The 25,857-nt window shown below is 34.7% G+C and overlaps 1 protein-coding gene across 2 annotated transcripts in view; it reads right to left on the bottom strand.

The window, feature by feature from the left end:
- Nucleotides 1-415: 415 nt before the first annotated feature.
- The window catches only part of Gapvd1 (GTPase activating protein and VPS9 domains 1), a 494,617-nt gene continuing 469,175 nt past the window's right edge, over nucleotides 416-25,857 (bottom strand). For both annotated transcript variants that reach the window (XM_068389833.1, XM_068389834.1), the window contains 2 exons: nucleotides 21,295-21,492; nucleotides 416-7,632 (listed from right to left, as the gene is read on the bottom strand). In XM_068389833.1, coding sequence (XP_068245934.1) covers nucleotides 7,492-7,632; nucleotides 21,295-21,492 — 339 coding nt within the window. In that variant the 3' untranslated portion in view covers nucleotides 416-7,491. The remainder of the gene's footprint in view (nucleotides 7,633-21,294; nucleotides 21,493-25,857) is intronic.

Raw genomic sequence — 25,857 nt, 5'->3', positions numbered from 1 at the left:
GAAAGATCAAATAACTATGAAGAAACAGCTGAACTTGATATCAATTGGAAGATTACTATCATCATTATGTCTCTAATAATTACTACTCTTAGTCAATATATACTCTTATTTGCACATAAGTTGGTGTTAAAGGTGTCTTGCATTTTCTAGATATGGATGCACTTCATTAATGTAATCAAATGTGAGAAAATTGAATTTTCTCTAAAAAATAATCCCTAAAAGAAAGTAAACTCATGTTTATAGTTTTTTTAATTACTGGGCCCATCATAGTTATCCTTTATCTTAAAATAGTTATCATTTTACGCCTCTAGATTTTTAAAATGCCAATAATTTCTTTCTCTTGTTTTTCCTTATGTTCCCTGAAAGTCTTTCAGTTTTTTAAATACGATATATGGAATTTGAAATAAACTTTCCATCAATATAAATCTTTTATTTTACTTATGCTACAATACCTGAAACAGTGTGTTGTTTACCAAGAACAGTCTTCTGTAAATGAGAATGATCTTAAGTATTTTTGGGACCTTAGTATCTTTTCATTAGGAGCTCCCTGATTCACATTACAATATAACTAGTATTCTGTTGCACAAATTGTTAATGATAAGCAACTTGAAATAATAAACCAGAATTACCTTATATAAAAGGTATATTTCCTAGGAACTGGGTATCTACACCATGAGAAATCTTTGAAAACGTTGGAATTATCTTGCTACACCTGCAATCTCACAAGTATTATTTCAAATGAACCAGGTCATTAGTTACAATAATGGCAATAAAGTTTGGCACAAGATGACAAGTATTTTGTACCTTAACTTTGAAAAAATCTAATAATTAAATACAAAAGATATTGACCAGAGCAACTGGCTCTGACTTCAGTTGAGGCACTGTCTTGAGCTAGTGTTTTTAAACTCTTTTAAATTATCCTCCTGGTTAAAACATCTGGAATATCTATGCACTACTCCTACACTTATTAAGTGATTTATTATTTATTCCACACACTTAGGCTAAACTGATCAAAATAATTCCTAAGAAATTTTTAGAAAACAGATCTAAATTTTTCCATGAAAACAAATTATGGTGAAAAAGATAAGGAAGCCATCATCTAAGGGGTGCAACAGAAAACTTGGAAGCCAGGTGTTAAATCCCTGAAAGACAGTACATGCTCTTGGCATACACAGTGCAATTCACCATCACTAATGGAAGAAGCATGGACTCATTGGGATAGGTGTAGCAATAAGGAAGAACCCTCCCATAATAATCATATCCAAGTTCATATAGTTGTTAAGAATCAATAAATTGGTTGTTAATGGTCTTTCAAAAATTTCTGATTATCAGAATCATGTTCATTTACATTCCAAACTCTTAAATAAAAGCAAACTAGTACTAAATGTTAATATCAAGTTATCAATGTACATGAGAGCAATGTATGTTCCAAATCGCTAGAAATTTTGCAGTACTTTCTAAAATAGCATACGAGAGCCTAATCACCTGCTAAACCTTAAGGAAATTCCCACATCTAGGGTGCCTGTAGATTGTGCCAACCTCCTGAATGGGCAGTTAGGCTCCAAAATCAGGACAAACGGTAAAACCTTCATAGCCTCCATCAAGAGATGGTTGACTGGAAAATTCATTTCTAGAGAGTATCTTATGGTAAATATTACCTCCTGCAATGTGGGTAGCTAGGCATATAACTCATAACATACAGTTCTCTAAAAAGCTATTTTCCTATGGTAAACTATCTTTGGTGCATGTATACACTGTATACTCTAGAACACCCTTGTCAATCTTTGCTAAAATATCGTTGTTGATGAAAACTTGTTTGGCAGATTTAGGATTACAGAGAAATAAAGTAGGCTGACATCATCCTCATTTTTCTTATATGAAGGTCAGGTTTTCCTATGCATGCTGATATCTTCTTAATCTAGTATATTATGTTTCAGCATGTAAAGTGAAACTCTAGGAAACTAATATTTTTTGTAAGCTTCACCTTGAATATAGTCTATACTGTACTTCAATCTGCACATTCACAAATCACACATACAAACTATTTCCATATAAATTTACTTCAAATTTTGGCTGCATACAGAGGTAGCCAAAAAGTTAAATATGCAGTACAGTATTCCATGCCTTAACCTCAAATATAAGACATACTTCTTCCGGCCCCCTGAGATATCCAGTAGGTTAAACCTTCATCAATAAATTTGTTTTAGATGCAAGAAATGTTTCACAAACATTTGTAGAATAAACAGGTTACTTACTTCCTGGTGTGCAAATAAAAGCTGCAATCACAGCTGTCGTCTATTCATGAAGACAAAACTCTTAACACCCTACATATAATAAATTCAATGACTGAAGGCTGTAGAATAAAGAAATCCTCACTATGATTTTGTCTAACTAATGAAATTAAATATCTAGGAGTTAACAACGAAGGTATGACTTACTGAAGAAAATTGTCTTTTCTTCCTAAGCAATCGCATCAATAGCTGATTTGCACAGAATCAAATGCAAATAAGCTAGAATCCAGAGGAGATATATTGTATCACAGGACTAATAAAAATTTGACGTAGATTTTACCCAACAGGTATTTTAATCTTGGGTTTCTTCCTTACAAGAAACTAGGAAAATTTAGATTATAATCCAGTGACATTGCAACTCAGAGCTATTCTCCATTTTTTCTTGTCAAGTAATTTGAATGGTCTGCAAGACAGTTGTTAATTGTTATTGCCTTGGCTGCAAGAAATGATTTGTATATTCATTCACAATTAAAAGGGTATTGACAATTACGGTATTTGTCTATTTTACTCCTACTGTGCAATGTTGGCTAGGCCACATGACTGCTGAAAATATCTATATCTACATCTATGATAGCTTTGTCTGTGATTTATATCCAATATGATGCTTTTTTTTAATCCAAAAATTATTTAAATTATCTGGTTCATGTATATCATAACATATTCAGAATATGCTTGGCCAAATGTAACAACTGGTGACTAAAGCAATTGAGGACTTTACTAAAGAAAAACATGTCAGAAAGGAACACAGCTATACTGCTTCATGGCTGTCCAGTCTTCTTCAAGCTATACATATGCCTGACAATGATACTTTTAGAGAGATATCTAGGTTCTGCCTACTACAATATAAATACTTCTGGTTTATTAGCAGTACATCTTGTGTCTTTGATTACCATGTCTGTGAAGTGTGGCACTATGAATCTACAATTTTGTACCACATCATGTGATTGAGCCTCAGCATTCTTGTCCTAGATTCTTATCTAAACATGTTCTTATCACAGAAAATTGTGTTCCTTCTTTATTGGTTTAATGGACAAATCTAATTTATATTTTACATCAGAAGGGTGTCTGTTGAGAGTTCCATTGCTTGCCCTGCTTATTCATGAGCTACCAGTTTCTGAAAGCATCTGTATCTTTTTCTGACCCTTAGAAGGAAGGGGAGATGGGGAACAGTAGCTTATCAGGTTACTGAAAGCTGCAAATTACTAATAAGTTTGGTCTTTGAGCTCAGGCATTAATATTCTTTATATTGTTTGATTATACAGAAATGAATTACCCTTGAATAATAAGTAGCATTCTTGAACATTACTTTCCCTATACATAAAACTACTATTAAATAAATGTATCTGAATAAAAAAAAGGTTATTTCAATATCATTCGTAATTATGGTAGACTGATTAATTATATAAAATCTAAATTTGAAAAACTGATTAAATAAAATCTAAATAAAAAAAAATCTAAATTAAAAAATTCAGGGAGGCCATAACTATATGATTAGTCTCTAGGGTTCAAGAAAAGTAATTTAGACTGGATACAAGGAAGTCATTAATTCACCCAATAACTAAATAAGTTTGGTTACTTTAAAGATGGCAGGTGTCCATGACTACAAAACCAAATATCTAGACTGCCTCTGCATATCATTACAATAACAGAACAAATAATCTACATAAAAAGGTACCATAAAGAGAATTTGGGTAATGAAACAAAAACAAAAAAAATTGTCACCGCTACATTTGCCTTCATGTGTAGCTTAAAGAGTCTAAGATACCGTTACACAAAAAGTAAATGGCTCCTTTAAGTGAGGGACACTCGCTAGAAGAGGCTCAAGCCCATTCCATCTAATCATGACTATTCTTGGATTATACTAACTGTTCCAAAAGTACAGCATAAGTAAAAAATAGAGGTTTCCGCTATCTTGATCATTACACCACAAATTGCTCTCCCTAGATATATCTCTCATTATTTCAACACCAAACAAGTATATTTTAACTTCTGGTTTACATATATTCCCTTAAAAGGAAATAACTAATTTCTTTTCATAATTAACTCATCAAATGAAAAATGATTATATGAAGTTATCTAATGATGTAAGAGAATCTTACAAATGATAAATTCAAAGTCACAGATTAACCATATACTGTATGACTACACTACTGCTCGGGAGAAAAACATACATACAAAAGTAAATAATAAATATCGCTGGGGAGATATGCATACAATAAAAATAATAACAGTTTGTAATGCTTATATAAAAACAAGTGAAGGTCTATCAAGTTTTCATTCCTAAGCTTATGCAATATCTATTATATATAACAAAGCATTTATGAGTCCAAGAAAACACAGCTATTACTGTAAAGAATTATACAATACTGTACCTTGATATAAATAATCAAAAAAGGATTCGCACTTTCTTGTGGGCTTACAATATTCAACGGCATTAGTAAGAATGAAGACACACATTGTCATTTCCTACAAAATGGAAGAAAATAATGATAAATATATTGTTTACACAATTTTCCAATTTCAAACCTTGATAAACATATAATACAGTGTGAAGTGATGCACAAAATTTAGCATATTGTGATACAGTATATGAATGCATCTGTCTACTTATGAAAACATAAGAAAAAACATTTAAATCAACATTGACAATGTGTGGCTTTGGATAACTTACTTTCTATTGGGGAAAAGTCAGCCAAGTGGTATAAATTGCTTTAAAGTTCTAGAAGAAATAATAGGCTTGAACTTGTTAACAACAGGAACAAAAATGCTAAGATGAATAATGAAGAACGTTTTATTACAATTTATACTTTGTCCATTTCCCCTGATTATAAGAAAAATACAAGAAAAACATATGTAAGAGGTATATCTTGGTTTTCTTGACGTGAAACTGAGTGAATTCAACTTTTATCTGTAATGCATATTCAATGTTTCCATTCCCCCCTAAAGTAACATTTGGTAATCTTATTCTTCTTTTGCTTTATATTTTGAATTATTATAATGAGGTCTTACTTATCAGGAGGGCACATCAGATCTTTGTGGAGTAAAATATGAAGGGTATTAGTTTTGTAATTTACTGATACATACCAATAGGAAAATAAGTTCCTTAACAATATCACATATGTATTACTGGTTATAATTAAGGAAGCAATATGATTCTTGAAATGACTACCAACATTTAGCAACTGATGATGTCTCAAGAATTTTTGAGCAATTTCACTTTGAAATGAAAAGACAATACCCAGACATCACACTAAAATAGGCTTAATCTGGCTTTATACTTTTAGTGTATAGAAAAGTAAGGCATTGAACCATCTATGGGATTATTCCTATAAACACAGTTAGTCTGGCCTTCAAGTAGCAATCCCAATTTAGCATTTACACGCTATAGATCGTAGGTCATACTTTAGATTATCTGTTAAGTAACCTTTAAACTACAAGCAACACCTAAACACACTGTAGGGTCAAATCAGCATACAAGCACTTTATGTAACACAGTAAATGGAAAATTATTTGATCAAATATTATATCACAAGATGCATGATATACAGATTTAAATGTAAATTTCATTAGAGTACAATATAACACACCCCCCCCCACAACACCAAAGCTAAACTCCATTCACAGCCAATTGCATGCAGTGAAAATGTAACATCCAAATAAAAATGAAATACTTGACTCCAGTAAGTAAGACCTCACTTACCATCCTACCGGTATCTATATATCTAAAGTAATTTCTACATAACATTATAAATATACTTCATTATACTGGGGTGTAAAAAATTAAACATTTTTGGTTTGATATGGATGATTTCACAGTAAATGAATTGGAAAAGATGGGACTGAAATGTTCTTTGGAAGATCATCATAACTAGTTGAAACAAACTACTGTATGCTGATATAATAGATTTACCTTTGCTCAGGAAAGATATGTGGAATGAAACTTTTCTTAAGTATGGCAATGCTGTCAAATGACGACATATATTAGCCATTTGTAGCTACATTGCAGTGCATTTTCACAATTAGGATCACCAATATTTTAGCTCCTATATTATGGAGCAATAAAATCACCAGTTGTTTCTTTCTACATATTGTCCTCTATAGAATGGCAAAATCTCACCAATACAGTCATTTGAGAGAAAGCAACTGCCTCTGAAATGCAGTTAAAATTAAGAATTCAATTCCCATGTTACATCACATAAATCTCTGAAGGGTATGTGAAATAAGGATCTTTATTATATTAGAATTTCTATCAATATTCAATAGAAAATAATGCACTTTTTATCAAGTAGATCCATAAGATGTCAAGTAAATAAAAGCCATGCATCAGCTAAGAGAGAAATTTAAATATATCATATATAGCTATATATACTGTATATATATCAAATATTTTAAATTATAATGAATACTATCATATCATGGATAAACAGACACTTAGGATAATATCAACAAACTACACTGTACAAATGTGTTAACAGGATTTTTTAATCCCTTATTGCATATAATATAAAAGATTTTTCATCAAAGCTTACTGACAATACAAATCATCATTCATGCCAATACTTCCCGTGTATTATGAAATATTCAGCAATCAATATGCATAAATTCATTTTAAAAGTAAAAAAATGGGCCAGGAGATTTAAACTCTTCCCATGACAAAGCTCATAGACAAGTTACTCAAAATGTGAGTTGCTAATGAACTAGATAATCAGAATATCCAGTGCTTAACATAGTAAATGCAATTACAAATGTCTCAAAATACCTGCAAAAATACTGCATCAAAGTACACACAATTTACATTCTGGATTTTTTCATAACAATTTATAACAATATATATGCATTTCATAAGCTTGCAACAAAGGACATATCCCTTCACACTATGATTATGCTAATCACTTTCGTAACACCTGGAAGACATAGACATTCTTCCAAAAATAAGACAATATAAATCAAAACAAGAAAAAAATAAAAAAACAGAAAAGAAAAATACTGAACTTTGTGCTTTATTTCTTTGGTAATTTTTACATAAAGCTTTTAAAAAAAGCTTCAACACAACTCAGATACTGGTCACAAAAAATTAAATAAATTAAAAATTTTTGAGAAATCTGCTCCTCACAGATTAAAGCAGGCCCTGTAGGTTAGCATAATGGCACATTATTACGCAACTAGAAGACCCTTTTCTTTTAATTTTCTCGTACACTCATCACAGCATGTAATCCATAGTCTTGATAAACTCAATGGCTGAGCAAAACTGCGTCCACCAATATTGATCTTCTCCTTTAAGGCGTTGCTCATAGAAAAGGTTGACATACTGTACCGTGGACAGGAGAGCAGGTGGGTTTGCCTGAAGTAGGGGATGAACAATATTAACTAAGACTATCAGTTTACACAAATTATACATGGCTGTTGGCTTTAAAAGGATAAAACTAGTATACTGTATAGGTAATAAGAAAAATAAGAAAAACTAGAAAAACAAGAGCACTTATTTCTCATCACTAATGTTTGCAAGAGTGTCTGAATTAAAAATGGAATTTTGATAACAAAACCTGTTACTGTGTTTCTACAGTATACTCAACTGATGTTCATAACTCTTATCTCTCAAAGCTTGGCTTAATACTAACGTTTAAGCTATAACTAATTATTTTCCTGTTTTCTTTCCTTTCAACAGGCTTAAGCCTTTAGCAAAGTATTGAGACAATCTGGTGGTTTAAAATAATAATCTCAGCTACAGTATACCGTATATTCTTTGTCTTTTCAGTAACGAAGTCGAAACTAAATTAATATTCACCTAATGTTGCTGTTCAGTAGGGAGGGCAGCAGGCATATATATATGAACATCAGGTGAATATAGAAATGATAGACTTTATTATTAAAACTTCCTTTATATCTATGAAAATCTCCTGATAATCATGATGCTGACTCCCATACTCTGATGGAGGTGGGTCAGTGAAAGAAAGACAAGAAATGCAAAGTCCTAAATTAATGAACTCATCTAAAACCTGGGACTCATCTCTTAGTCTAGTACCCCAGTTATTGACGCAAAGTGCCTTGGTTAGATTTCGCCAGTCATCTCTATCTTGAACTTTTAAATCAATACTTCTCCATTCATCATCATCTACTTCCCACTTCATAGTCCTCAGCCATGTAGGCCTGGGTCTTCCAACTCTTCTATCACCTAAATATTTAAATGACTTCATCTAATGAATCCTTTCTCCTTCCATTGATATTTCATCTTCCATTGCAGATTCCGTTTGCATTACCGCCGTTTTTCTTCTATTTATCTTGAGCCCAACCTCATGTGATATTTCAGGCATTATGGTAAGCAAGCTTCGTAAGTCCTGTGGTGTTCTGCTAAAACAGACAGCATCATCAGCATACTCTAGGTCAGCTAATTTCCTGTTATCAATCCAGTCCAATCCTTCTCCACCATCCCAACTGTTCTACGCATTGAAAAATCCATGAGAATAAACAACATAGGTAACAACACATTCCCTTGGAAATACTCCACTCTTCACTGGAAATTAATTTGATAGGACTCCACTAACATTTACTTTGCATTTGCTATGCACATGAACAGAATTAAATTTACATATTTGAGAGGAACTCCATAATAATGCAGGACTCTCCAAACAATTGGTCGGAGAACACTATCAAAGTCTTTTTCTTAGTCCACAAAGGCCATCAAAAGGGGATTTCTATATTCTACACATTGCTGTACATGTTTTGAAATGAGTATTTGTTCAGTACAACTTCTACCTTTTCTAAATCCTACTTGTTCAAGATTTACAAAAGGTAAAAGTTGTACTGACCAAATTTTCATATTAAGACACATACAGCTATCCATAGAATATAGAAATCCACTTTTGTTGAGATTTGTAGACCATGAAAAACCCTTTGATCAGATTTACACAAAATAAATTCTCATTTATAATATGTCCCCACAGCTACTAAAGAACCTAAAGCCCAGCAATCTTGATAAGAAAACCAGGGTAATGTTTAGCAAAAACTGACTTAGTATGCCACTGAGCTGCCACTAACACTCTTTCCATAAGAAGATTCATACAGAAATTAAGAGAGGTAGCTGGATTTCAAATAACTTCAAATATAAGACAAAATTCAAACCCTAACCTTCAAGTCTTTCATCTGAATTTGATACAATTTTTTTGAGGCTCTGTGACTAAGCTTTTAACAAAAATAAAAAAATAAAATAAAAAAATAGTATTTATAGAAAGATGATTTAAAATCGTAACTCCACAAAACGAATTATGAACCTTTCCTCTGTGTTTAGTCTTGTCCAAATAACGATTGACAGTGTCACAGGACAAAGACATATGTTTTGTGGATGTATCATCAACTTTTTTTTCTGAGGGAATATGAAAAAAATTTAAGCAAACTATTTGCCTAAAAATTATTCTTAGCTCAGAATGTAGGCAAAAAGAGCTAAATAATGTTTTCTCCAAAACCCTACACTATAAAAGATTTTATAGCTCATTAATTTGGATAGCTGACATTAAAGCTAACAGGAAAAGTGAAATCTTAAACAGAAGGATCTTTCAAAGGTTCAGAATGAGAACCCTTTAAATATTGTAATACATTTAGAGTCCAATAAATTGTCTTGACAACCAGATGTTTATCAATATCAAAAGCCTATATAATCTGCAATAATGCCTAAAGTGGATAAATGCAACCCTAGATGTTTGAGTACGGTATTCAACATGGATCTCTAACACTTAATGAAGGAAAAGGACAGTTTCCTTTCATAGAAACAGAAATGCAAAACCTTACCAATGTTTTCTTAACTAGTTCTAGTTGCCGAACATTCCATACTTTCCACCTATCCAAATAAACATTCCATAACCTTGGATAAAATCTATTAGTTGACTACCTTTTGGAATCTATGAAAGATAATATAAAGGACTTCAAAACCCCTTGTCTTGGAGAATTCGGTACACAGTCTCCATGCAATTATAATTTGCGCACATACAACCAACGAATATCGTTTATATAACTTGTTAACTTATTCAAAATATCTTCAAAATGAATATCGCATCATCCCCAATATGTTATAAAGTATCATAGTTTGTTTATTATACATAAATATAAACACACACACACTCACCTATATATACACAGCTGGTTCATTTATAAAGCTTCGTACTGTATTTCAAATTTTTAGTTCATTATACTGTGCTAGGCGGTATACATACCATGCTTGGTGGTATCCATACCGTGCTAGGTGGTATATCTTAGCAGCACATGTTTGCCAATGGTTATACTCGTATAAGCGGATGAGCAACTTGGCGGAGTAATGAGAGCTTTGGGTGTGGAGGAAATGCCCCCCTAAATCTCAGATTGGGTTTAAGGCGATGGACAAATGGTCTCTTCAGCTTTTACTCAAGATGCCTGGTGGTTGATCTTACTAGAATTAGTATGGACCGGCAGGGGTCACTTGCCTTAGTAGTTAGATAGGCACTGCGGATCACAAGGAACTGGCTATCCTTTGATTTATCTAGCCAATGAATCCTTTATGGATTTAGTTAGTCATGGATAGAGAATATGAATGAATGGCCCCCGGTCCCGGGTGTAGCGGGGTGCTAAGAATCTCCCGGTTTATAAATAAAAAAAAATGGAAAATAGGTAATTGGAATGTTAGAACCATGAATCAGATTGAGAAGTTACAGCAAGTGGAGAGTGAATTTATAAACTATAGTTTGGATATCTTGGCCCTAAGTGAAACACATAGTAAGGGGATTGGTAAGGAAACTTTAGACCAAGGGAATACCGTATTTCCCATGTCATAAGCCGCTACAAGTGGTAAGACACACCCTTAAACTAGCAAAGCAGTTTTTGGAAAATAAGAAATTGAGGATTTTACAAACTATCCGAGCAGAAATTCCTAGTCTGTATGATCTTTGTTAGGCACAGACATTTTTCATATTTTGGTTGTATTATGAAATGTTTAAGTTAATATTAATTAGTTGCATGCTGGTTATACCAATTTTATTACATTTTCATGTAAGAAACCTCTAAACCAGTCGTAGTTGCCACCAAAACTACATTTAGTGTTTCGTCACGATGTTTCAAGTGTTGTTTAAATGAACGCAGTGTTGCCAAATGTTCTTAATCAGCTTTTGGTAAGGAGGTAAAATTCCAGTAATATTTCCCAAATTCCTCATATAGCCTACTCATTTCTGCACAAAATAGTTATTGATCAAAGAAGTCTAAAAATTCCTCTAGGTGGAATACTTTTGCTAATGTATGGGACTCTAGGTCTAGATATTTTTCTTCTAACTTGGTAACTCTGCACTCAACTAACAGTGAGATGTTTTTACCAAGGTCGTATTCAACAACTGTCTGTTTGTACTATTTTGGAACTCGGGCAACATATTATTTATCAAAACATTGCTTTATCACAAAATGTTAACAAAATATGAGAAAATAGATAAATACTGCATAAACAACTAATATGGCACAGAATCGTTTGCTAAGAGACCACTAGTTGGAATGTTTGTTTGTAAAAAGGGGTTGGCAAGTCATCAGCTGATCACCAAAATAAACAAATAACTTGCTATAGTACTTCATTAAACAAAGTGAAATTTTAAAATAAATTTAATTATTGCATATGAATGATATTTGTAGGTCTATATTTTATGTCTGGTGAGTGTGAGTGCTCGTATGTCATTAGTTGGGTGTTTGAGAGTTGTCAAACTCCCTTAAACAACTTTTTCTTAGTGGTAAGACGCAGGGTGATTTTGGGGGGCATTTTTCTGGGAAAAAGGTGCATCTTATGACACGAGAAATACCTTATATATATTTACTCAGGAAGATCAGACGGAGTTGAAAGAGAAGGGGTAGGAATGATGATGACACCAAGAGCAGAAAAGGCATTAACTGAGTGGAGAGCTGTAAATAGTAAATTGTTACTAGCAAAGTTCAAATCAAAGCAGTGCAAAATGAGTATTATAGTTGGCTATGCCCCAACAAATGATTCCCCTGAAGAAATCAAAGAACTGCAGATGATAATAGATGAGATCCCTGAGAGAGATAAGAAAATTGTGATTGGCAACTTCAATGCTAAAGTTGGAAAAAATAATAAAGGGATAGAGAATGTGATGGGTGTCGAGGGTTTTGGCAAAGTTGCAAATGAAAATAGAGTACATTTTATAAGTTTCTGTTCAGCAAACAATCTTATCATTGGAGGCACTCTGTTCCAACATAAGAATATCCACAAGTATACATGGACTTCACCATGTGGCAATTACAAAAATCAGATAGATCACATTGCCATTAATAAAGAGAGAAAGAGGACTCTGAGAAATGTAAGAAGCTATAGAGGTGCAGATATTGGTGGTGATCACCAACTCCTCATTGCCACACTGAAATTAAAATTGAAAGCACCCAACAGAAATAAGAGATAGAATACCTAGGTTTGATACAACTAAGTTTTTAGAGGAAGAGCACAGAGAAGCATATGCAATTGAATATAAGAATCGATTTGCAGTCTTATTGACTTTGAGATGAAGAACAGACAATTAATGAAGAACGGTGTGATATTAAGAACATATATCAGTCAGTTGGTAGTGAAGTCTTGGGACACACAGTTACAAGGAGAAAGCCATGGATATCGAATGATACTTGGATACTATAAAAAAGAGACAAAGACAGAAATTGATTGTTGAAAGTTTTCAAGGAAGTAATGAAAATTACAAGGTAGAGCATGCTAAGTATTCCAGTATTGACAGCGAGGTCAAAAGAAAAGCCAGGAATGACTGGAGAGAATATTTAGACAGTAAAGCAGATGAGGCCGACAAAGCTATGAATTCAGGAAGTGGCTATGGTGTAAGAACTGCTCATAGAATTATTAATGAAATCTCGACTGTGGCAAAGAAGTATATACCCATCAAAAAGAGAGATGGCTCTGTTATAGCAACAGACGATGAAAAAACACAACGTTGGATGGAACACTTTAGTGAGGTTATGAATAGGACATATGAAGGGAATAATTTTATTAATATACCTGAAGCTGATGAAGACCTTGATGTGCCCATGAATGAATTCAGTGTATTTGAAGTCGAAGATATCCTTGAAAAACTAAAGAGATGGAAAGCCCCGGGATACTATGGAATAACTTCCGAGATGATACTGGCCAAAAATGAAGTGGCTTCCAGACTACTTACAAGATTATTTTCTGGAATGTGGCATGAAGAGGCAAAACCTGATGAAAGGGAGTTAGTAGGAGTGTGGAAATAGCTAAAAAAGGAGACCTGACTGATTGCAATAATTACAGAGGCATAACAGTTACGTCAGGAAGTGGAGAGAAATATTGATGAAAAGCTGAGAGATGAACAAGCAGGATTTAGAAAAGGTAGAAGCTGCACCGACCAAATTTTCATTTTGAGACATGTTGTACAGCAATGCATAGAATATAGAAATACCCTTTTGATGGTATTTGTGGACTATGAAAAAGCCTCTGATAGTGTGCACCGGCCAATTTTTTTGAAAATCCTGCGTTATTATGGAATTCCTCTTAAATATGTAAATTTGATTAAGTCGGTTCATGAGCATAGCAATTACAAAGTTGATGTTAATGGAGTATTATCAAGCAAGTTTCCAGTGAACAGCGGAGTACTCCAAGGGAATGTGTTGTCACCTATGTTGTTTATCCTCCTCATGGACTTTGTAATGTGTAGAACAGTCAAGAGATGGTGGAGAAGGATTGGACTGGATTGGTGATAGGAATTTAGCAGTCCTAGATTATGCTGATGATGCTGTCCTTGTTAGCAGAACACCACAGGATTTGCAATGCTTACTTACCAGAATGCATGAAATATCACACGAGGTTGGGCTGAAGGTAAATAGAAGAAAAGACTGAGATAATGAGAATGGAGTATGCAATGGAAGATGAAATATAATTGGAAGGAGAAAGGATACATGAGGTAGAATCATTTAAGTACAGTATTTAGGAACTATGACCTCCAATACAGGGTCTTTAGAATTAGAGTTTAGTGAAAGATTAAAAAAATAAACTCAGACAATGGCTAGGTTAAGTCAAAATTGGAAATCAAATCCCCTAAAATTGCATATAAAAATCAGACTATATATCAGCTTGGTGAGATCGGTATTACTCTATGGACAAGAGTCGTGGTATGATAATGAAACAATCTCCAGGAGATTTAGTAGATTTGAGAATAAAACCCTCAGAAGGATATTGGGAGTTAAATGGCAGAACAGGATTAGAAATGAAACTATAAGAGAGATTACTCGAGTGTCATATGTGGATGAGATCATGATGAGGGGTAGATGGAGGTGGTTTGGGCATGCTCTTCGCGCTCCCTAAGACAGATTAGTTCACCAAACGTTCAGCTGGGCTCCACAAGGCACTAGAAGAATTGGAAGACCCAGGCCTACATGGGTAAGGACTATAAAGTGCAAAGTAGGAGATGATGAATGAAGAAGTATTGAATTAAAAGCTCAAGACAGGGATGATTGACTGATTGATTTAAAGTTTTCAGGCATCCTGACATCTAAGGTCATTGACGCTGATATCATTTAGTTTATATAAAAAAAAAATTAAAGAATATTCAATTAAAACCATAAAAGTTGAATGTCCTTATAAAAGTTAGATAGTTTTCAAAAGACCTGCTTCTGAAATAAATCTAAAAATGCCACTTGCATAGTAGGACACATCATGTCCAAGAATCTTGGCAAGGATGAAGCTGCCACCCACACCTCGAGCCTCAAACAAATATCTATTCCTTAAGTTATTATAATTGGGGCATTCGGTCAATAAATGCCTCGCTGTTAGAAGTACTAAACAATTGTCACAATACAGTTGGTGTTGCCCTTCAGCATAAACTCGTGTGTCAACCGAGTGTGACCAATACGGAGACGGCAAAGAAAAGTCTCCCATTTTCGAGGCATCATGTTTTACTTCCAAGGAGTTATGACATTTGTTACTTCTCTCATTTTATTGCCATCTAGACTATCCCACTGCTGTTGTCATTTATTGCAAAGCAATTTCTTGATGTTAGGTAGAAAATTATTACATGGAATGGGATACCTTCTTGGCAGCAACTCGGATGCAGCATTCTTTGCCAGTGAATCTACCTTCTCATTCCCAGACACACCTACATGTGCTGGAACCCAACAAAATCGAACCATTATACCTCTCGTCCAATAATAAAAAGCCGTTCTAAAATCTTTAAAACTAGAGGGTTACTAGAATTAAAAACTGCTAAAGCTTGAAGGACACTCCTTGCATCACTAAAAATTGTAAAATTACCCTCCTTCTCCAATGCTATTTTCTCAATAGCGGTTAATATGCCATACAGTTCGGCAGTAAATATGGAAGCTGTTAGAGGAAGTGCTCCTCTACAATTAAAACCATTACTGAGTACTCCAAATCCAATGCCAGCATCAGATTTGGAGCCATCAGTATATATAAAAGTTGATCCTCTATGTTCTTCAACATGTTCCATAAAGAGAGACCTGGCTTCTTGGTCAGTCATATTCTTCTTAACTCCAATAAAGTATTTAAAAAAAGATATCTCTGGTAATTTCCATGGAGGCGTGGATGATACCTTGAATGGCAGTACCTTACTTCTAATTATATCCAGACTGTTTAATAATCATTTCACCTGAAAGCCATAAGCTTGAGAAGACAGGGACGACTGGCGAAATCTAACCGAAGCCCTTTGCGTCAATAGGCATAGAAGATGATGATGATTAAATTTTCATATTTCTTTAATTATTGCTTGTAATTTGGCTTTATCAAAGAAATATTGTATTCTAATTTTCCATTTAGTGAGGACTTTAACTATCACAATTACAAACTTTTTTTTGCCTTTGGTTGTCATCAGCTGATCTCAAGCTCCTCTTACTGTATCAAGAATATGCGCCTATATGAATAACAAGGAGTATCGTTTACATAATCTCCTAATTTATTTAATATATCTTCTTAATGAATATTATAACAGTACCAATGTTATAGAATATCATAGTTTTCATACAGTTTGTTTATAACCCTTATTATTAATTACTAGATGAATACATTCTCTCTGTTTGTACTGTAGTTAATTTTTAAAGCTCCATATGTATTTAGTTCCTTATTAAATCTTTATATTTCTTTAGACATTTTTAAAAATACTTGTTATCGTTATTCTATGTTTCAGTAAGGGAAATACTAATACTGTATTACTTAGTAACGTATCAAAAGGAAATCACTTGACTTCCGAGCTCGCCTTCCGCCAGAAATTCGTCACTAGACATGACATGAACTTGATAAAGAATATCTTGCAAAATATGAAATGCAGTCGACCCCCGCCATACGACATTAATCCGTTCCAGAGTTGGTATCGTATAGTGAAAATGTCGTATGGCGGGCAATAGAATAGCTTATGTGAGCAAAACCCCAGGTAAAAACATCAAAATTTATATACATATTAAAAATTAGTAACAAAATAGTATAGTAAGTACTGTACTACAGTACTTATATATAATATACATGTACTGTACAGTATATAATTAAATAACATTATAAATAAAAATTATATATAGTACAGTTCTGTAAAGGAAAAATTGAATTTTATTTACCTTTGGAGTGACGTGACTTGTGCTGGTAGTGGGTGGAGGCAGAGGGGGGAGGAGATGGCAGATATAAAAACGTATCAATGGTAATTATGTTACACTTAATAATAAATTTATTCTTATTAAACACAACATTAAAAATACTTTTTTTTTTTATTATTTTTGTCTTTTGAAAAATTTTTTTATGACTTTTTTTCTAGAACTTCATTTTATACAGTAGCACTTCTTCATCTTCACTTTACTCTTTTTTAGTTTTTTTACTAGAATCACTTATATCATCTTTGCTTTCTGACACTTCTCTTTTGGAGAAATATCTATCCAAAGAAGCATGTTTCTGACGACTCCTAAAAATATTTCTAAAACGACTCACACACTCTCCATAAGACGACCTGTGTGAAGTTTTTCTGGGTGTTCTTTTTCAATGAATCTCGTAAGGTTTTCATACCAACCGATAGCTTCCCTTATTTCTGCCGATGTCGTTTCTTCTGTTTCCCCCTGTCCTCGCCACCACTAGAGTGGTGCTCTTCTTGAATGATGGTCAACTGCATTGCCTCCAACTCCTTCAAGTCTTCAGTCGTAAGCTCCTCCCTGTGCTCCTCGATAAGGTTATCGATGTCAGCCTCATCGACAACAAGCCCCATGGACCTCCCGATTGAAATTATTTCCTCAACATCACCCTCAGGGGCAGGATCATCAATGGCCTCGTCTTTGGTTGAGGGTTCGAAACCTTCGAAGTCGTGTTCTGCTACAACAGCTGGCCACAGTTTCTTCCTTGAGGAGTTCAAGGTGCACCGTGAAACCTCATTCCAAGCTTTATCGATCATCTTCAGGCATTGAACGATGTCAAAATGCCCCTTCTAAAATTCACGAAGGGTGAGTTGAGTGCTTTCAGTCCCTTCGAAGCATCTTCTGAACAGAGGCTTCGTGTAAAGCTTCTTGAAGTTGGCAATCACTTGCTGGTCCATAGGCTGGAGGACAGGGGGGTGTTCGGTGACAGATAGAGAACCTTGATGCAAGAGAAGTCAGGATGTGTGTTGGCCTTGAGGCCAGGAATGTGAGCAGGGGCATTGTCCAGTAACAGGAGACATTTTAGAGGAAGATTGTTCTCTTATAAAAATTTCTTGACAGCAGGACCAAAGCAGACATTTACCCACTCAATAAATATGGTCCTCGTGACCTAGGCCTTGGCATTAGACCTCCAAAATACCGAGAGCCTATCCTTCGTTTTATTTTGTGCCTTGAAGACACGAGGATTCTCTGAGTGGTACACCAGTAGGGGCTTTATTTTTAAGTCCCCAATGGCATTTGCACAAAATGCGAGGGTATAGGTACCCTGACACTTGCATGACTTTTTGCCACGAATTTGTCGTGGCAAGTCGTGACATTTTGTGGCATGAACTGGAAGATAAAAAAAAAAAAAATTACCTCAGAATCACAGCTGACCTGTCCACATTGACACGAACTGGCACGACGAGTTCATGCATAGTTTGCGCACTTCCCGCATCGTCCCGACAAGTTCACGAACAGTTAGCGCATAGTTCACAACCCGGTAACTAAATTTTGTCGTGACCAAAATTCTGAACATTTCAAAATTCTCGTCACGACATTCCACGATGTCACGACGGGCTTACGAACACTTCACGTCAGTTCACGACTCGAGTCATGACAATGCGTGCCACAAGTTCGTGCAAGTGGCAGCCTGGCTTAAGTCTGTCCTTCATCTGTTTATGGACAGAAAGTTTCTTTTCTTCTGCTGTGATATACTGCATGTACGACGGGGTATTTTCTTCCAGAAAAGGCCAGTTTCATCACAGTTAAACACTTGCTGAGGAATGTAGCCTTCTCTGGAAATTAATTTCTCAAACTTCTTGAGGAATTCTTCTGCTGCATTCTTGTCAGAACTGGCCGCCTCTCCATGCCTGACGACTGAGTGAATACCAGTCCTCTTCCTAAACCGATCAAACCACCCATGAGAAGCCGTGAACTCTTGGGGGGCTTGCTGCAATGTTCCTTCGTCTCCGCTGTCTCTCTGGGCTTCCACGAGATCGGCAAAGATGGCTTTCGCCTTGTGCGAAATTACCGATTGCGTGAGTGTATCACCAGCAATATCCTTCTCTTTAATGCATAGTAGAAGGAGTCTCTCCATCTCATCGTTGATTGAGGTCCTTCCAATGGCAAGGACAGTCATGCCTTTAGAAGACTTACTTGCTTTAAAGGCTTCCTTGTTCTTGATGATTGTACCCATCGTTGACTGGTTACGGCCATATGTAATAGCGAGGTTAACGATGCGCATGCCTTCTTCGTATTTCTTTATTATCTCCAGCTTCGTTTCCATAGTAATCATCTTCTTACTTCTGCCTTTAACATCACAAGCAATCTTGGGACCCAAGGCTAAGGAATTAAAGTTGGAATTAACCACTAAAATGCACAAAAAATACGATTGCGCAAGCACTCACACGAGATCAAGTCTTTACGAAACACACACGAGATTCTGAACTGAGCGCGCGATTAACGAAGAGAGAGAGAGAGGCAGCATCTCTCAGGCATTGTGGGAGGGATTTCGGCCAATAGCATATCGGCATCTTAGTGATGTCGTGACGCCAACCAGTAGCAGACCACCTTCTTAGTGGTGTATACAGTGATGTATGAGCATTGTGTGAGGCGAGTGACTCGCACAATCGTACGCGTACCGACCGCCAAGTTTGAATTTTGGAATTCGATGCCGTAAGGTGGGGAAAATGCCGTAACAAGGGGACGAAAAAACATCGTATTCCATACCGTAACGTGAAAAAAAATGTAGGCTGGGGATGCCGTACCCTGGGGGTCCACTGTATATAAAATCCTTTTTTGGTTTTTTTGCAAGAAATAAAAGAAAATGCTAACTTACCAAGCAATACTATTTAACTTTATAATGTAAAAGAAAATTTATTTCTAAAAAAAATATTTGTCCTATTAGTGTTCTATACTTTAAGATAATTATCTATCAATTATTAGGGATGAAATTATTAGAATTGAAACGAATGATATAAAAACTAGTTTAAGACATGAGATTCTCTCTTAGGTGTTGAGTCAAATTTACTCTAAGTGGTACTCATAACAACCAATCTATACTCCTGAAATACTTGATAGTGTGACTCAATATTTCGATAATGGGAATACCAATATTAATCGGTAACTTATTGGAAGGAAATCACTCGATTTGCCAGCTTACTTTCTGCCAGAAATATGATGTCGCCAGACATCTTATGTTAGCTTGAAAGATGTTCAGACTATTCTTTATGTACTTTCTATTTAAAAGTGGATGCTGTATGTTTTCAATAAAATAAAATACTAACTTACACAAGAGGAACCAGTTCCATTTTTATAAAAGAAAATATATTATTTCTAATGATATTGTCCTATTGGTGTACTCTTTCCAGCAGACCTTAAACGTCATCACAGTCACAAAAGTGGCTGTAAACTTAATCAGTCATAAGTCACACAGTTTGTAAGTCAACGACAACCTGCACATCTTTTATATATTCAAATACAATAATTTTAGTCTATAAATACTGATAGTAGTTAATGCTAATGATAGGACACTTCAAATGCTGATACTAACTAATGTTTAATGAAAGGGTGTTTCATTACTCTACTGAGCAGATATTTCATTTATAAACACTGATTGTGATTCATGCTGTGTTTCACTTTTGTACTAGACATAGGTTTTTTGCAAAGTATTTATTAAATAATAAGTTTTTTATTGTTTGTATTTAAGCATTCACATACATATATTTCTCCCTCTCTCTCAGTGCACATATAGAGCAACATTTGTAGTAAATTCACTACCAATCAGATTGGTTTGTTTAAGGCACTTTAGTTTAAATTAGCAAGTACTTACTGTAAATATGTTTCAATAATTGTTATGTTTAATTGTATTTTGAAACAAATGGGCAAGCACTGCTGTGATACAAAGATTATATGAATAAAATATATTAATTAAATATACAGGATATCAAGTATACTGTAGTATAAAGAATAAAAAAAGTAATAATATAATACTTGAGTGAGAAAGTATTTATAGTAAAATAAAACTGTAAATTGTGAATCAAAATCCATCCTCCAGGATATTATGGTCTAAAATACAGCACAAAATGTAGGCATGTCCTACTACAGTATATGCTACCTGTGCCTTATCTAAGATGCATAGCAACGAATAATGCACAAGAAAAGTATGGTACAGTACTATGAAATCTTTGTCCCTATATTCAAAAGTTGTACCCAGTAATGTAAAAACAATGTAATCTATTTGCATATGAAAGGAAAATCTTTAAGAAAAGACAAAAGACACTTAGCATTGTAAGCATACATCCTTAAAATGTATATCTTGTGTAAGCCATATTGTTTTATTGTCTTCCAATATGAGGAAACACATACTTACCATAATAAGCACATACACCAACACAGGTATAAAGTCATCTGCTGCTGGAACTGAGTGGTCATGTGCCAAACGCAATAAGTTCATGATAGTCTGTGATGCTCGAACCACACACTGCAATTTATCTCTAGCTGTCTTATATGCATTGATGCAGACTATCTCGGCTTGAGCACTGGGCCATGGACATTCATATTGGTATAGCTGTTGAAAAGATTTTCCACAAATTAGTGACGACTAAAGAGGTAAGAAAAAGTTATATATATTTATCACCAAATACTGATAAAATTAGCAATGAAATAGTCAATCCAATTTGGAATTACATAATAAACATATAAATAACAAAATTTATTTCTATACTGCCCTAACAATCTTAATGTTGCTTCTCTAGAATTAGTTAAAGTGTTGCAACTCTGTCCCATTGAAAATTTTCAATTTGGGGTTACTTCAAACTCCTTTTATATTTCTCGACAGATTTCCTTCATTTAAGAACCACTTAAAAAAAAAATTGATTTTCTAAAATTTATATTGAGGAAAGTGTCGTATCCCTTTTTTTTTTTTTTTTTTTTTTTTTACATGTATTATGTTATCAATGTATATGAATAACTTTCAATGGCAGCCATTTATTATACAGAAAATTTTTCTACTATTTTTTTTTTATAAAAAGTGACTACAGATTGTAGCCTATAAAATTCCTAATCTTCCCATGTTTAAATGATAAAAAATAATCAGTATTAAAAATGGGGTAGGAAATATTCTCCAAATGTTTCAAGTTCTGAGAAAATGGGCTTCAAAGTATTTTTTTAGTAGCGATTGATTGAATATACTTCAGTATGCATAAGTATGGGCTTTTAGGGGTATTTTTTCAACACTGGGGATCATATGGGCATAACCATATTATTTCTTTGTTTAAACAGTAATGCGTCCCTTCCTCACATCAATAGATATATACGTTACATGTAACAAATGCACATACACAAGGAAGGCATTTCTAGCCCAATATATTCTCAATAACATATTTTCTGGGAAAATTTTATGCTTTATTCATATTTAGTTATTGTATCCTTCACATAACCATAACACACAAGTTGTAAATATGTAAACAAGCGGACAATAAAAGGCAGCCTTCAAATCTTTTAATGTAGAGATCTGCTGAATATACTTTAGTATTCATAGGTCATGGTCTTTTAGTGGTAATCTCCCTCAACACAGATCATGATCATCTTATTTCAAGGTTGTTTACTAAGTATTGGTGAGCCTCCTCCCTCAAATCTAGAAATATATACACTATACTGTATATACCAAATGCCAACACAAGTAAGACATTGCTAACATAATATTTTCTCGCCTGTGTATTTTCTGGGCAAATTTTATGCTTTAGGCATACAGAGTTATCGTCTCTGACACTTCCTGCATCATACATCACCCATGTGGTCGTCGACTTACGACCTTTGCGACTTATGACTATTTGACTTTACAGCAATTTTTTCAGGGCGATGACGATACAATTACAGTATATCGAAAATAGTACGCTAATAGGAAAAATATTTTCTTGGAAATAATCTATTTGCTTGTATAAAAATAAACCGATTTCTCTTGGTAAATTAGCATTTTCTTTTATTGATAATATACAGTATCAATTTTCAGTAAAAAATTGATTAAGAAAAGTTTTAATATCCATCAAATTCATATCATATGTCTGATGACGTCATATTACCGGTGGAGAGAGAGAGGGCAATACAGTGATTTCCTTCCAAAAGGCTTACGATTAGTATTAGTATTTCCATTATCGAAGTAATTAATAGGTTGGTCAGGTCCTTTGACTGGCCAGATAGTATTTCATTGGATCCTCCTCTCTGGCTACAATTCACTTTCCATTTGCCTACACATACACCGAATAGTCTGGCCTATTCTTTACAGATTCTCCTGTCCTCATAAACCTAACAACACTGAGATTACCAAACAATTCTTCTTCAACCAAGGGGTTAACTACTGCACTGGATAACAAAAGCCCTGACCCTCGAATGGTTCCTCCACTGCTTCATTCCCCAGGTGAAGCTGTATCTGGCTCAGAAGGGCCTCCCTTTTCAGGTCCTTCTTTTGATGGACTGTGCCGGAGACCATGCAACAGACCTGCAATATGATTGGGTTCAGATTGAGTTACTGCCCCCTAACACCACATCTCTAATTCAGCCGATGGATCCCAGAGTCATTCGTGCCTTTAAGGCACTCTACACTCGTTTCATGATGGAGGGCCTCATTGCACCAGTTGACGACGACGACAAAGACTTAACCTTGAAAAAATACTGGCGTAACTACGATATTATGTAATGTTTGACTAATATCCAGCAAGCAGTGAAGAATATGAGACCATAAATTCTTGCTGGAAGAAATTATGGCCTAATGTGGTGCATGACTATGCAGGCTTCACTCCTGACGAAGTTCATCACTCGGGGGTGAAGAAGGCGGTGAGGCTGGCTTGCGTCATCAGGGATGAAGGATTCGTCAACATGACGACAGAAGCCATCAACGGCCTTATCGAGGCCCACTCAGACCCATTGACAGATGAAGACCTCATTCAGAATACAAAGTGCAAGTGAAGAAGAAAGCAAAGAAGAACAAGTCAAAGAATTTGTAGAGCGTGGCTTTACCCTGGAGAACCTGCAACAATTGTGCAACATGGTAAGGGCAATGCAACGATTTGCACAAGACATCAACGATTATGTGGTTCAAGCTATCGAGTTTAGCAACTGTGTTGATGGGGTTATGTCCATGTACAAGGTCATTTTGCAGCAAAAGAAAAACAACAGGAACTACCCATCACCTTGTTCTTCTCCAAGGTAAAAACCCCAGCTACCCTATCAGCGCCTCCAGCAGAAGAGCCACTGAGTGAGCCTGAAGCCTCTACGAGAGGAGTGGGAGCCTATTCTCTGACAACACCAGCTTCTTCGCCTCTATTAGAAGCAAATTTTGACCATCCAGTGCCGATATCTGACAATGAGGTGCTTCCCGAACTAACTGAAAAGCCTCATTATACCTGTGCAGTAACACCATCATCACATTCATCCAACTGCACAGGTCTTGAGAGAGAGAGAGAGAGAAAATGTATAACAAAGTTTTGTAATGATATATATTCTATAATGAAATATATTTAAGTAAATATATATAAATACAGTATACATATTTTAAACATCCTGGTAACCCCCCCCCCACACACATGGAAATTCCAAGGGCGCCAATCCTACTTCGCAGATTTTCACCTACTGTGGGGAGAGAAAAAATTTAGTGAATTTTAATCTTTTCCACTGTTTACATTTTAAAGTTGATCACAATATCGTCTATGCATTCCAAATCAAATGATTTTAATACGGTCCAGTACACTAATATTTAGCAATTTACAATAATAAATTTCCCATATAACTTGTGCATTTTATCAATACGCTGTACAGTATTTGCCGAATCCTAACACACAATTTCACGTTTGAATTGCACTATGTGGCGATTTTTTGTGTTTGACAAATTTGGCATTAGATGTTGGGTTTTTACATTGTACAAAATTTGTGAATACCAAACACATGTATAACAAGAGCTGAGTGTACAGTACTTAAAAAAAAAGAGAAAATCCATTACCATTCATAAATTACAATAACGTATACTGTACATAAAAATACCTGTATCCTATAAAGTAGTTTACTAACACTAATACAGTACTAGTAGACAATAGGTAATACATATAATTTGTTATCTTCATTCTTGTTGTTACCCTGCAAACTCCTCACTTTCACTACATTCCCTCTTTTCATTTTCCAATGTCTTATACAAATACTTCACCTTCTCATGAATCACCATGAGGCTCACCGAGATACACTGCTGATTTTGGTTGTCAAGTTAAAGCACTAACAACCTCTCTCTTTCAATCATGTGAGGGAAAGGAGCAGATTCTTTCATATGCTCAAGGATGTGATGTTTGTCCTTGATAATAGTTGCAACTGTTGAACAACTAAGGCTTAATGCACAACTTCTATTCGCAGGGATCTCCCTTTTTTTTCACTACGACCACTTTGATTTCCATTGTAATACTGTACCTTTCCTTTTCTTGGATACACTGCTATCAGAAGTATCCCTTATGTTTTCCAGACATGATGCAGACAAAAAAAGTACACACACACATACATACATGCATACATACATACTTACATACACACATATATATATATATATATATATATATATATATATATATATATATATATATATATATATATATATATATATATCAGAGTTCGGATAAAAATCAGTTCAGATAAAAAATTCGAAATTTTTTTTGCTTCAGATGCCGAACAAAAATTTGGATCTCAAACACTCCTGAGATGAGCCAAGACAACCCAACAGTCTTGGATGCTGAATGACACTCTCGTTGTCTTTAGTATTTAACCACTGTATGCAGACGTGTTTGCTGTGGTTTATGAAAATATTGACTAAACTTTGTGTTTTGCATAGTGTATTAACCCATAATCATGCCTCCAAAGAAAGCAAGTGCAAGTAGTAAAGCTGGTGGGGATGAAAAGA

Source organism: Palaemon carinicauda, chromosome 16, assembly GCF_036898095.1.
Source record: "Palaemon carinicauda isolate YSFRI2023 chromosome 16, ASM3689809v2, whole genome shotgun sequence".
Lineage (NCBI taxonomy): Eukaryota > Metazoa > Arthropoda > Malacostraca > Decapoda > Palaemonidae > Palaemon > Palaemon carinicauda.
The sequence above is the reverse complement of the archived record's forward strand: the minus strand, read 5'-3'. Positions and strand labels throughout refer to the sequence as shown.